Source organism: Condylura cristata, unplaced genomic scaffold (assembly GCF_000260355.1).
Source record: "Condylura cristata isolate star-nosed mole 26May11 unplaced genomic scaffold, ConCri1.0 scaffold00004, whole genome shotgun sequence".
Lineage (NCBI taxonomy): Eukaryota > Metazoa > Chordata > Mammalia > Eulipotyphla > Talpidae > Condylura > Condylura cristata.
Window position 1 is genome coordinate 35,288,590 of NW_004567105.1, and position 14,534 is coordinate 35,303,123.

The 14,534-nt window shown below is 40.0% G+C and overlaps 1 protein-coding gene across 1 annotated transcript in view; it reads left to right on the forward strand.

The window, feature by feature from the left end:
- WIF1 (WNT inhibitory factor 1) overlaps positions 1-7,529 on the forward strand; it is a 63,212-nt gene extending 55,683 nt beyond the window's left edge. The window contains exons 8-10 of the mRNA XM_004675926.2: positions 3,047-3,142; positions 3,647-3,742; positions 6,675-7,529. Of these exons, the coding sequence (XP_004675983.1) occupies positions 3,047-3,142; positions 3,647-3,742; positions 6,675-6,796 (314 nt within the window). The 3' untranslated portion in view covers positions 6,797-7,529. The remainder of the gene's footprint in view (positions 1-3,046; positions 3,143-3,646; positions 3,743-6,674) is intronic.
- Positions 7,530-14,534: the final 7,005 nt, after the last annotated feature.

The following is a 14,534-nucleotide window of genomic DNA, read 5'->3' on the forward strand; positions in this document are numbered from 1 at the left end:
AATATATTCTGTTTCTATTTGTATTTTCAGTTTTACTGCCCTCTAAATTTCATTCTGATTTAACTGTAGTATGTGCTGCAAGTAAAAACGAAAATCATAGTTAGACTCTAGATGTATGGTGTATACATTTATATTGTTTTGATGCTTATAGATTTCCCAAGAATATTCAATGTAGCTTCACTTAAAACCACTACACAAATTTATTTACACAGCGTTACAAATGGATTTTCTAAATAACTTACTGAATTATTATGTAAGTTGTCTGTATAAAATATTCTCTGTAAAGAATTTAGACTATTGACTAAAACCATTGAATTCACCTGTAATCCTAAAATCCAAAGATTATTGGCACTTACTGTAAACCCTTTTATCATTTTTCTGTGTGTAGCAGAGTCACAAATTTAAGTGATCCTACAAACTGATAAGTGGAAGGAATTTAATGTCTCTATTTTGTCAATACCTTAGTTCATTGTTCTAACTAGAATGATTATAGCAAAAATGCCAACAAACCTTGTTTATTTTCAGTCAGTACTTACTCTTCTTTTAGGTAAAAGTGAACAATCTCTCAAGTGATTCAGTTTTCTACTGCCCTGTGGACAGAATTTGGTTGCAAAATACATTTAGGGAAAGGAAGTCATTAGTAAAGAAAGAAGATTCAGAATTTTAAAACAATCAGCTCTTCATGAGGTTTTGACTTCATGAGGTTTGATCTAGGAATGGCCTTCTGACAGTTGCCTGCAGTCACATTTTAGTAGTGGGATCAATTTGAAGAACACGTCCTCCTTCCTGGAAGAAGGAAACAACAAAAGAGATCATTTAGTCAGTGAAAAGTTTCTTTCCACTAATCATTCTCTGTGTTTTCCCTGGTTATCAAGTTCACCTCCCATAGAACATGGGGGAATTTGGGCTCACCGAGTATTTCACAAGTACTCTATCTTCTGCTATGTAATTATAGACCCACATCTTGCTTACTTGAAAAACTCCAGTGTATGGCAGAGTGCTGTGATATGATCCCATTTTGTGCAGATTATGGAGTCAGATGTTTCTGTGATGCAAATGAAAATTCAGTTACATTCCCTCCCCTTAGATTAGAGGTCAGATCTTGACAAAATAATAAATGCTTTTCTTTGCATCCAAATGTAGCAGAAAGACCCTTTAAGATTTTCAGTGGCTAGTGAAAAGGTGATGGTCTCTTACTCAGGTTTTTCTTGAGACCTGTTTTAGAACAGTCTTGCTTTAGAGAAAACTAAAGCTCCAGGTTTATGAGAGACTCTTGACATCTCAGTGTTTTGCCTGTACTGTCTTCACAATGACTAATGTTGCTTTGGTCAATTTAATATGAAGAAAACCCTTGAAGATAAGTAAAATGCTCTTGGCAAAATTATTTTCATGTGGGAGTTACTTCACATTTTAAAAGCATAGGGCTTTTTGCAAAATACACAGTAGTCTCTCAAAGCTTCATTTAACCATTTAATAAGAGTTTAGGGAGGTCCTCCCAGGTGGCACAAAGGGTTGAGCTCTGCCACCCGCACCCCACCCCCATAACTATGAAGCTATCAGCAGTGGATTTCAATAAACCCCCCTCTTCTGCTCCCCCACTCTACCTCTGGGGTATCCTGTCAACCCCTCCAACTTTCCCCCACACACCCCACCTCTAGCTTATACTCCAGCTCTTGTATGCAAAAATAAATTTTTAAAAATCTTTTTTTTAAAGGAGCTTAGGGAACAAAAAGGGTGGTTACTTTAAGATAGACATTTCACTTTTTTTCTCCTTATGTATTGAGATCTTTATAATGAATGCTCTGCTAATATGTAAAAAATAAAAGAGCAACAACAAAATCCAGACTCCTCCACTACCAACATTTAAAAGCTGTTTACTCTCGTAGAACATCATTCCAGAGACAGGATGTGGTTTCAGCTTTGGGTGAATGATTCTCTATCATCTGAGCTTCAAAAAATTCATCGTAGTAAATTCTAGATGCTAGAAGGAAAACAAATAGCTTCTGGAGCTTGAAGGGAAAAAAATGACATAATATTTACATGTAAGACCCTATTTCAGCTCTAAAATCCTGTGATCCCAAGACCTATGAAAACATGAACGCTCATTTGGCGCAGAGATAAAAGCAAGAATGATATGTATCATATGGAGCTAAGACATACAGAAAATGCATAGGTGTGGTCTTAGACACCTTTTGTGCCTCACCTCATCTCTGCCCGACATTTCACTCCAGCCACAACCTTGGCAGCCTCTTTTGCACAGACACCGCCACCAGCCTGTCGCACACGTCTCTTATTTCCAGCTCTCCTCTCTGAGTCTTAGAACATACAGCTCTCACTCCCACCATTGCCAAATGGATTGTGAGGAAACTTGTCCATGGGGCAACCCTTGACCAGTGGGACACAGCCGCAGAAGAACAAATGCGTCCCCCCCATCCGCTTCACTCTTAGCCACAGCGTCCCGGCACAGTCGGGAGCCTCCTGGAGACCAGCAGGAGAGAGCCAGGTTGCCAGTAACGACCATGGCTCACAAACACACTCTGGGCTTTCCCTCCTTCCTGCTCCACCTCCATTTTTGTATCCTAGGACCACTACCCCCAATAAACGATTTGCTTGCAAGTCCAGGTTTTGGGAGAATCCTAAGCTAAGGCAGATGTCCTGAGCGACAGGCTTGCTTTTTGTCAAAATGTCATTCACTGTCATAACTCAGAGAAAAGAACATGTAGAGGTACCTACCTATCTTAACTTGTTCATGTCTTAAATTACTGTGTTTATAAATCAGTTAAAAATATGATTCTGCTTATGGAGCAGAATATATAAATATAGCAGGTTTGTTGCAGGAGATACAGATTCGAAACCAAGTAACAGTACTAGCCTATTGTGTCCTTTCATGAAATTCCAACAGCATTAAAGCCAAAGAGGAGCAGAATTAAGTGGAAATAACTGCTATTGAGAAGTAGTTATGCTTTCAAAGCCTTGCAGCTTCTTTGATAAATGTAATACTGAATGAAGCCCCAAGTTCCTTGCCTATTTGCCTTCTCTATTTCAGGCAAATGTCCACAACCCTGTCGCAATGGAGGTAGATGCATTGGTAAAAGCAAATGCAAGTGCCCCAAAGGTTACCAAGGAGACCTCTGTTCAAAGCGTGAGTACCCCGTGTACATAATGTGGGTTAGGGGAGAATAAGCTGCTGTTAGCCCCCACGGTGTAACTTTTGAGCCTGGTGCATGCTACCTAGCGCTACAGGAACCTTCCTTCACTGATGTATATGTTTTCTTTACGGAGACGAAAAAAATTGTATGAAATCCATGCATGTAAAAAAAATGTATTCCTTCACACTAGCAACTGAGATTTTTTTTAATCTCTTAGGAGTTTTCTTTAGGAAAATACACTTCCATTGCCCAACAGTTTTAAAATCCTGCTCAGCCTTTCTGTGAATGAGAAGCAGCAAGCTTAGTTTAAGATCACTCTCTGACACTCTCAAGGAGTCCTAAGCTGACTTATAAATAGAGATACTTAGAAAAAAAATTGGGGGGGGGGAGTGGAGCCAAAACTAACACTTTCTAAAGAACAGCAAGAAAAGCAGCTGTGTGATTCTGTTGAAAAATGAAAGCTCTGGAAGCATTCTTTTCATTGCTTTTGATTCTAGCTGTCTGTGAGCCTGGCTGTGGTGCACACGGAACCTGCCATGAACCCAACAAATGCCAGTGTCAAGAAGGCTGGCATGGAAGACATTGCAATAAAAGTGAGTGGGAGTCTGCTGGGGACTCAGCCTCTTTCACATCTGTTTCTTGGCCCCATAACTCAGTCCTGTTTCCATTTCATTAAAAGCAATTTCTCTTTCTCTATCTCTTCTCTCCCTTGCTTCTCCACCTCCCCCAACCCCCCAAATTCTTTCATCTTGGAGTCTAAGCGTTAGAGTGTAAAATACCACATCTGTGGAATACCACCATGAATATGTTCTTGGTTAAATTAGTAATATTGGTAGATCTGGTCATGTAGTATGTTCCTTCTGAAAGAAATGACAAGTGAAATTAAGATTTTAATTCTAATGTGGAATCGTTGTAGATAATGTAGAATCTGCTTAGCTCTGATTTTATCATTCAAAATCTGTGGCTTAGCACGTAAGATGTGAAGGGCTTTGTTTTTTAAGATCTTTAAATTGTATTATTGGTTGTGGTGTGTCTTAAGTGAGTTCTGAGAGGAGGAAGCTCATGAAGTATGAAAGATATAATGGAGTTGCATTTTTTCAAATTTGCTGACTGTCAGCAACAAACTGGATATACAAAAAAATATCAAATGCTAAATTCAATCATTCTATTTTGATTGGTATCCTCTCTGTGCTAAGCACAAATCCAGGTATTGGGGGACACACAAGGAACAGACAGAAAAAGTTCTGCTTCCTGGAGCCCAGGTTTGAGTGAGGCAGCTCTAATTAGCAAGTAAACAAAAAGAATAGTGCAATTTCATTTCACAGGGCAGCAGGAACTTCTAAGCCTGTATCCACTTATTTTTCTTTAAGAAAAGGAAAGTTTGAGTCACATAACACCCTTCAATAACAGAAGTCCATACTGTGCCTATCACATTGTATCCTCAAATAATGGGCACAACTTGAACAAATCATTTAGATACCAGGTGATTTTCTAAATCAGTAGTCTCCAATGGGTGGCCATGTCACCCTCTTAGTGAGGAATGTGAGATATGTCAAAATTTTGTGCTTATTTTATAATATTTACATTATATTATTCTGATGTATTTATATTTACATGTAGGTGTACGTTTGTTTATTTTAAGGTAGGTTAGTATCTGAGCTAGACTACACTTTACTTCACTACCCTCGCCCATTTTGTAGACCATATTAGTCCGAAGAGTTGAGTGTAGCATCTACCCAGAATTGACTGGGTGGTAGATTGTATTGGCTTTAGCTGGGCACAGCTTAACAAGAAGTGCAGATGCTTTGGAAAATTGCTCATTTATCTGGGAATTAGTGGTTAAATGGTATTCCTCTTAGGAAACACTTACAATGAAACTGTCTTTGAATAAAAAAAACCTTAGAAAATTAACCAATTTTAGTGTCATTTTGGAAAAGAGTAAACCAAACTTTTAATGCCACACTCAATCGGAAACTCATCAGGGAGGCTTGTCTCAAAGTCATTGGTGCTAAAGATGACTTGAGATCAAACCAGCCACCCCACGACTCAGTTACAAATATCTTCTGAGACTCACTTCTGGGGGTCTGTAAAGGAAAGCTGAAGGGATGCTTCTCCTGTGGCTATACCTGGTCATTCTTACAAAAAAAGAAAGACAAGTGAGAAACCTCCGTGCACAGTATAGATGAGTGATCATGACAGGTCAGCCAGTCCCCAGGTAGTAGCATCCCTACCTGTTGACCAGGCTGCTGAAAGCTTTGCCATCTGTGTACAGTCTTCAGAGTAAGGCACAGCACTGCAGGAAGATGCCCTGGGGCTTCCTCAAAATGCAAATGTGTTTTCAGGAGAGGCCACCCAGCCATTTTGTGTATTAGCTAAGAGAATTAAGCTGAAAGAATGGGGTTTATTTTGACTAGAGGGAAGTGACAGGAAGTTCTGTGGCACAGAGCAGATTCCCAGTGGGGTGACACAATGGGAGGTCCTGAGCACCCAGACATCTTAGTGGAGAGGAGAATACTGGAGACAGACATCCCCGCCTAAGTCACCCTCCCCAGCAGGGAGGTTTGGGCTTCATGGGTGGCAGGGCGGACGAGCAGAGGAGAAGGGATTTATTCCAGCTCATTGTTGGCTCATGTTTTGACTGTTCCATGAGCTACTAGCCTACATACTGACAATTCAAAGAAACACATTCAGGAGCAAAATATTCCGTTCTCACTAGTTATTCAGTAGCATGCTTGCACTAAAAAATGAAATGCTTCACTTGAGGCTAATGCACAAGTAGATGGGAACCGATTTTTTTAATGTGCTTGCCCTCTTAGATTAGTTTTAAGATCAGTAGAAATGAGTCAGTGCCCCAGGCCCCCTCCAAAAGTTCACAAAGTAGGAGAAAGGCTGGCCTCAAATTGTGTAACGCTGCTTACAGCTGAGCTGGAAATGGATAGATGCTTGCGGTCGCTGTAACTCACAAATCGCCATTGATAAGGAGTCAGTTCAAATCATAACCCTTTCTCTAACATGCATAATCCCCGCATCCTTCCTGTTATGCCTAAGTGCTATAGCTGCACCGGAGCATGTGATCCAGATGGAGGGTGGGGTTGTTCTATTGAACTGGATTAATATAATGAAGGTGGCTTTTGCTAAGCAGTGAAAAGGACCAAGGCAGAAACCCCCTGCAGAAGCTCCCCTGCCTTTGAGACATCAGCACTAGGCCCTTACCAGCCTTTGGATAGAGACTATCCTTTCCTTCAGTCCCATGCATCCAAATTTTGCATCAGCAGTTTCTGCACAACCATGCTGGAGAGTGAGTCACAATTCAATGGAAGTCAGATTTGATGGAGTTAACTGCGCCTGTTTTAACAGAGATCTTGAATCTGTAGCATCTCACCATTCAGGTAGCTTTTTGTGGTCACTGTGGTCTTTCACTCTCCGTTGAAAAGGGAAAAAGGATTTCATTTGAATAGTTAATAATGAATCTGAAGAGCCTGTTTTTGTAGTTTCTTTTCTTTTAAGCTGTGAATAATTTTGCAGGATATGGAGCCAGCCTCATGCATGCCCTGAGGCCAGCAGGCGCCCGGCTCAGGCTGCACACGCCTTCACTTAAAAAGGCCGAGGACCGGCGGGATCCACCTGAATCCAATTACATCTGGTGAACCCCGACATCTGAAACGTTTTAAGTTACACCAAGTTCATAGCCTTTGTTAACCTTTCATGTGTTGAATGTTCAAATAATGTTCATCACAGTTAAGAATACTGGCCTGAATTTTATTAGCTTCATTATAAGTCACTGAGCTGATATTTACTCTTCCTTTTAAGTTTTCTAAGTACGTCTGTAGCATGATGGGATAGATTTTCTTGTTTCAGTGCTTTGGGACAGATTTTATGTCAGTTGATCAAGTTAAAATTTTGTCTTTGCAGTGCAGTTGGCAGATAATTTCCAAAATTACAAAGCGTTCATGGTGTTGAGGGGTTGGGGGGAACATTAGAGAAGATAAATGCAACAAAAAGGCATAAGTCACAGGGACTTATGGTGCTGAAGTTCACTTCATAGTGCTGAAGTTATAAGCATTCAAGTTTTATTGTCATGTATTTAGACATTGGTCACATTTTTTTCATCACCCTTATTTTAAAACTTAATACAGTATTTTGACCTTATCATGACTCCAGAGAATTCACTTTAAAAAAAAAAAAAGGTAAATGAAATAACACTGGTAGTGGCATTTAAACAATATAATATATTGTAAACACAATAGGGAATATAATGTATGAACTTTTGCATTGGCTTGAAGCAACATAATATATTGTAAACAAAAACACAGCTCTTACGTAATAAACATTTTATACTGTTTGTATGTATAAAATAAAGGTGCTGCTTTAGTTTTCTGAGTGTTGTACGGAGTAGTCTTTGCATGTGTTACTTTAGAGAAATAAAATTTGTTGTAAGCAGTGGTAGTTGAAACCTTGCAGTAACATAAAAATGGCCATGTATGGGCCCTCCTTGGTGGCGCAGCATGTTTAAAGCACAGCACTAAGAAGCTAAAAGCCTCTTCAGCATAAGTTCGATCCCTGCCCGGGAGGTGACCCACATGGCACAGCAGACCTCTCCTGACCTGAACACTGCTCCCCTCAGCAGTATACTTCATCAGTTGGCCTGTTCTGCTCCCCACTCTGTCTCTGGTGACTCCTCTCACCACCCCTACACCTCTGGCCTGGACCCCAGTTCTGTATGCATAAATAAATAAATCTTTAAAAAAAAAAAAAAGCCATGTATTCCATTCTCTATCCATGTCTCAGCCCTCCAATGCCTATCTTTTCCTCTTAGCCCTTTCTACTCCAGTGAGTCCACACTCCAACCTGCCTGTAACACTCCTGTTCATGTCAGCACCCAACTTGGTTATAATTTCTTTCATAAGTGCTCTCTAGGGTCTCCTTGGTGGCCTAGGGGTTAAGTTTCAGCTCTATCTATGAAGGCCCCCCCCCCTTCCTGGCCTGAGTATCCAGGCCATGGTGCAGCAGACCTCTCCTGTCTCACCTGCTGCTCCCCTCAGCAGTGGAGTTCAGTGGATCTGCCTGTTCTGCTCCCCAATCTGTCTCTGGAATCCTCTCAGGTTCAGTACCTCTGGCATGCACCCTAGTTCTTGTATGCAAAAATAAATAAAATCTTTTTTTTTTAAAAAGCGCTTTTTACCAGAATTTGTTAAATTTCCCACTAACAGAAGACTTTCCAAGACCTGCTAAAGTTCTCAGTATGTTCCAAGTTTAAAGTGCTACAGTTTATTTAAAGCCTGTTGGTGGTGGGTGTGGTTGGTGGTTGGTGGGCATACATCTGAAAAGGTGTGAACCTGTACTTCTGAATCCTATAAAATGTTGTAAACCAATGTTACCTCAATAAAAAATAATAATCAAACCTATTGGTTCACAAGGAGAACATTATATGTGTTATCTTACAATCTTATGAGGCAGGCATGCAATCTTACAGTTGAGAAAACCAAACAATGGAGATGGGAAGCAATTTTCCCATGGCCACTTGTGATGGAGATGAATATGAATCCTTATCATCCAACTTGGCACCTGTAATGCTCCTTTGTTCTTCCTCTCTTTCTCAACACATACAGTGAAACACAAAATCATACCAATCCTGGATAACACATTTCCAACACTTTATTGTCTTTATTTTCCCCAAGGCATATGGTCTTCACTCTAAAGTCTACAAGTTTTCATCTGCACGATCAGATGTGTGATTCAGGAGATTACATCTTGTTGCAGTCCCAGATCTCAGAGCAATCTTTCTGAGTAAGCTCTAGTCAGAGCAAAAGCATCAGCCTGTGGTCCACAAAGACTTGGTAAAGCAGGCCAAGTGGTGGGAGCTAAGCCTGGTATGAGACTTTTTTGTAAAAATCCAAATGTTACGTAATGAAGATCTAAGCTAATAATTTGTTAATTAGTAATTGTGTTATTTATAAATGATTAATATTGCCTGGTAGAAAATTAAATTTGGTGATGGGGTAATAATAACTGCTTATCATGCTGCATTTATTCTGACTATTAACTCAGATAAAAATATAAGGGCAGGCATCTTAGACTTAAGGCAGGGTGACACACTGCCGTTGTCTGGGTCAGTCATCTCCAAGCCATTTTGACTGTACACTAGAAGTTTTGGAGCGCTTAGACCTATCTATAACTATTACTTGTTTACATGTGTAACTACCTAGATGTGCTTTACTAAAGCCAGAAACATTAAAATGAAGAGATAACCTATGTGAACAGAAAGGCTACTATTTTCTTCACCTGCCTTAAAGATCATCTTCTGAACACCCTGGAGTATATCCACCATACAGACCTTAAGTAAAGGTAAGAGAAAATGATTTCAGCATCAGTTTTGACTCAGAAACTTCAAATCTGAACAAAGAACTAGATGGCAAATTGGGTTTAAGGGTCAAGAAAAGGGAGGATTCTGATAACGATACGAATGACTCAGAAGAAGCAAGAGTTGGTTGGAGCGTGCATTTCCAGATATGCTGAGTTTAGTTTTTTGTTTTTTTTTTTTTAAAGATTTATTTGTGCATACAGAACTGGGGTACAGGCCAGAGGCTCAGGGGCGGTGAGAGGCTTCACCAGAGACAGAGTGGGGAACAGAACAGGCAGATCAACGAAGTACACTGCTGAGGGGAGCAGCGGGCGGGTCAGGAGAGGTCTGCCACACCATGTGGTCTCCTCCGGGACAGGCGGGAATCCAACTCATGCGGAAGCGGCTTTAGATTCTCAGGGCTGTGCTTTAACCCGCTGCGCCACCAGGGAGGGCCCTAGTTTTTAAGCTATTGAGTTTGAAGCGTGTTGGGATAGCTTGATGGAAATGCCTGGTAATCACTTGGAAATATAGTAAGGAGGTTAAGCTAATTTGCAAATTAGTAATCATGTTATAAATGATTAATACTAACTACATAGATAATATAATTACTTTTAATAGAAACATAATAACTTTATTTGGTGAATGGTAATATGATTTACTTGTGCTTCGTTGCACTTTTAGATTTCATGTACTGTTAACATCTTTTGTTGCTTCCTCATGTGTGTGTTCATATAACAGTGTGACCTTTATGGTTGGTAAATTGATTAAGTCCCTCTCCCTCTCCCCTTAATATGTATTATGAATCTTCATCCAAAATATACCCTTTGGCTGCTTTTTAATTTAGGTAGGATTATAATTATGGGGGTCTGATCTTCACACAAAGGTCAGTAATATGGACTATGAAATAACTGTTGTTACTCTTATAAAGACAAGGAGAAGGATGAAGGAAGAGGAGCCACAGAATATTTATGTAAAATACCTCTAAATAGGGCCCTCCCTGGTGGCACAATGGGTTAAAGCCCAGCACTATGAAGCTATCCATAGTCACTGCAGCACAAGTTCAATTCCTATCCAGAGAGGTGACTCACATGGTGCAGCAGACCTCTCCTGTCTCACCCGCTGCTCCTCTCAGCAGTGGATTTCAGTAGATCACCTATTCTGCTTCCCACTCTGTCTCTGGTGCATCCTCTCACCCTCCTGCACTTCAGGCCTGTATCCCAGTTCTTGTATGCATACATAAATAAATCTTTTAAATAATCTCTAATAATTTAAAAGTTAAACTCGTTAGGAGTTAAGGCAGTATGAGCAGATAAATACTATTTGGCAAGATAATATAAGTAGGAAAATGGGGCAAAAAAGATCAATGTTAAACAATAAACTTAGTCTGGAAGTAGAGCTGGATCAAAAGCCATACAGAGACCCTTAAGTTCTGCTCCAGCCACCTGGCTGATGATAAGCAAAAACCTTACATAACCTTAACATAAAAACACCTCTTCAGGAGAAGTTATAATATACAAAGAACCTACATTAGGATTGAATCAAGACACGTAGGTCTGTGGGGAAGCTGCTTGTGACTCTCCTTGACTCTAACATCTCTAAAATTTTCCTGCTACATTTATTTACAGAGGAACAAAATAAATAAGAGATGTTAAAAAAACAATAATAAGAGTTGTTGGCAGGCTCCAGCTTCTCATCCACTATCCCAAACTTGCTTCTGAGCCTCAAATTCTATCTTCCCCATATACAAAAGCTTTCCGATTAAATTCAGTCAAAGGTACTCAGAAGTATTTCAAGCACATTTTTTTTAAAGATTTATTTATTCGTACAGAACTGGGGTACAGGCCAGAGATGTGGAGGGTGAGAGGATTCACCAGAGACAGAGTAGGGTGCAGAACAGGCAGATCAACGAAGTACACTGCTGAGGGGAGCAGCGGGCGGGCCAGGAGAGGTCTGCCTCGCCATGTGGATCTCCTCCGGGGCAGGCGGGGATCGAACTCATGCAGAAGTGGCTTATGTGCTGTGCTTTAATCCGCTGGGCCACCAGGGAGGGCCTCAAGCACATTTTTTAAAAATTTTTTGAGTTAACATTAGTTTACAAAATTGTATAGGTTTCACGACCTTGGAATTCTTAATACTTCTGGAAGTGGCTTCTCAAATACATATTCATTTGACAACATGAGCACCATCTGTAGGCCTGATGCCAGATGAGTGAGCTCTTGACACCAGCACCAATGGAGAGTGCAAGTCACTGGGTCTCCTAAAGAGCACCTTGAGATAGATACACAAGGCCTCAGTAACACAGAAGAGTAATAGTGAGGAGTGCTTCCATCTTCTCCAAGAGGGCACAAGTCAACCAAATATTGTTTAACAAAAGCATTTCTATCAAAGTAGTAGGGCTTGGGCTACTAGGAGGTGAACAATTTTTCAGTTGGATAAATGAGAAACATTACCATTTCAGAAGAATTTCCTGAGGCAATAAAAGGGAAAGAAAACAAATAACTATCTAAAGACAGAAGTTTCGTCATTGTAATTTTTAGGTCATTTATGCAAGTGGTACAAATATAAAAGTTTAATAAGCATATTGCATAAATGTCCTCCATATGGCTCCACATAAAAAAATAGAAACCATATACAGGAAACTGACATCATAAAACAAAGGATTCAGGTGTTCAGGAAGATTTTTTTTTTACTCTAATATAAGCTCTAAATGTAATCTGAATTTGCACCTGTTTACTGTTTTATTGTCAATAAGAGTATTAAAATTATAAGTGAAAAATAACTTTTATTAAACATAGACATTGCAGGATTTTTCCTTGTACCTTTACCTTCCTAATCATGTTCTGTTTGTTCAGCTCTTGATATTGTCTGGCATTTCTTAAAGTCCAGATCAAGACAATCTAGTCTGAGATGACAAATGATCCATAAAATCCACAGAAGGATTTTGAAGTTGACTCATGGTAGTGTGAGTGGAGATGACACTCAAGAGTCCAGCCTCAGGTGTGGTGCTGACCTCAGAGCAAGAAGAGAGTAGAAAGCCTGAGTCTGGTCTCCTCCAGGAGGACTACATAACTTGAGAAGCCCAGAGCAAAATGAAAATGTCAGGTCCTTTCTCGAAAAGCACTAAAAATTTCAAGAGGGTGACAGCAGATCATTAAATCAAACCGAAGGTCCTTGGTGAAGCTGCACAGTTTACATATCCACAAAGCTGGAGCAAATTCTTAGGACCATGAACAGGAAGTTTAGGTCAAAGAAAGCCTCTACTTCTCCTTAGGAACTGGCCAAGTGACCCATTCCCCCTTCCAACCTCAGACCCCAAGACTTGAGAATGGAAGAATCATTAGCCATCATTAGCTATTTAAGTCAGTGACCACTTACTGTATTCCTTCTGTATTGTTATTGTACACACACACACACACACACACACACAAACATAGGAAACAAAATAGAGGGCAAAATGAGAGGACAAAACTTTGTTGCTTCATGTTTCAATCCACTCAAGTTCTTTGAACCTCAGTTCCTGCTTAAGAGAGAAAGAATTTGTAAGTCTAAGTTTATAGCTCACAAGGGAAAGATAATTTTCAGAATTCTGTGAACAATCCATTTTCACCAAAAAGATCTTGTTGGGTTATTCCAACTTCTAACTGCTGTTCTTTATTAGAAGACAGAAAGGCAGAAACCTGGCTGGAGTTGGGATCTTAAACCTTGTGACAGAAATTAAGTTCATCTCCACCCATGAAAGTTTAATTCAATGAGGAGTCTTATGACAGACTCCAGACACCCCAAAGACAAATGTCCCTGAAACCCAAATTAGTCTAGTCTCACTTCAAGGAAACACCCCAAACTAAAAAAAAAAAAAAAATCTGTGATTTTTTTTTTTTTTGCTCCTCTGTAAAGATGAATATCTGCACCAGGTTTGCTTCTGAGCCTGACAGGTAACACTGGGCCTGAGCGAGTTGCCTTGGCAGGAGCCAGTCAGCCATAGCAGCATGTCCTGGGCCATCTTGTTGAGTAATAGCTTATGTCACAAGAACTGAACCCCAAGTCTTTTACTTTTAAAGCTAGTTTACTTTTCAGTTGTTTGGATATTCTGCCCTGGCCGGCTTTTTGGATAGATAACTACCTTGTCTCTAGACAAAACCAGACTGAGAAGGCAGCTGCCGAGGGAAGAGCTGAGGTGAGCCTAGTGCTGCAGCCACCTGATCTCCACATTTAAGCCACCCTCAAAATGATGTGACCATGGGTTACTCCATGCTACCTTGTCATGATGTCAGTGAATATAAATGCACACAAGGAAATTATGATAGTTGCTGTCTTTAGAAGAAAAACAGACCATCAGGTTGAAACTAAAGCAAGCTGTGTCTTCCTTGGCTTTGCTAAGTGCCCAACAGGGCTTTCCTATGTGTGCCAACATGAGGCCAACATTCCATGGGGGTACATTCTTGAGACTTCTAGCAGAACATTAGGAGGACCAGCAGGGAGCTTTCTGGTACTGAACATTAGTCCAGCACAGAAATAGCATTCCAAGCATTTTAAAAACTTTTTCTGTGAAAATTTTGGTTCACAGTATCTCTGTGAGGGGGTTATAAATTCAAAGAAGAAGGCAAAGTCCAAGATTTGCTGAAAATCACAAACTAATTTCAAAGTAATTATAATCCTACTGTGGATTCCAAAATCATGCCCTAGAAAACCCTAGTTGGGTAGATGTCAATAGGCATCATATGAAAATAGGATTCTGAGGTTAAATAGAGGGAGTTACTCTAAATTAGGGAGCTGTGAGTGGTGCCATAGTGAGTGGCTCATCTCTAAGAGGTGACTAATAGGCAATTTATCTCATCAGAGACCTTTTCTCGCAGAAGTTTTTCACAGGAATAAAATTCCACATAGCACATCTTGGAGAAGCACAGTTCTAGCAGTCTGAGTTCTGTGAAGTTAGGTCTTCACTATATTCTTTTACCCTTCAGAATTTTAAATATTATCTTTTTAAAAAAAAATTTAAAATTTATTTATGCATACAGAAGTGGTGTATAAGCCAGAGGTGCAAG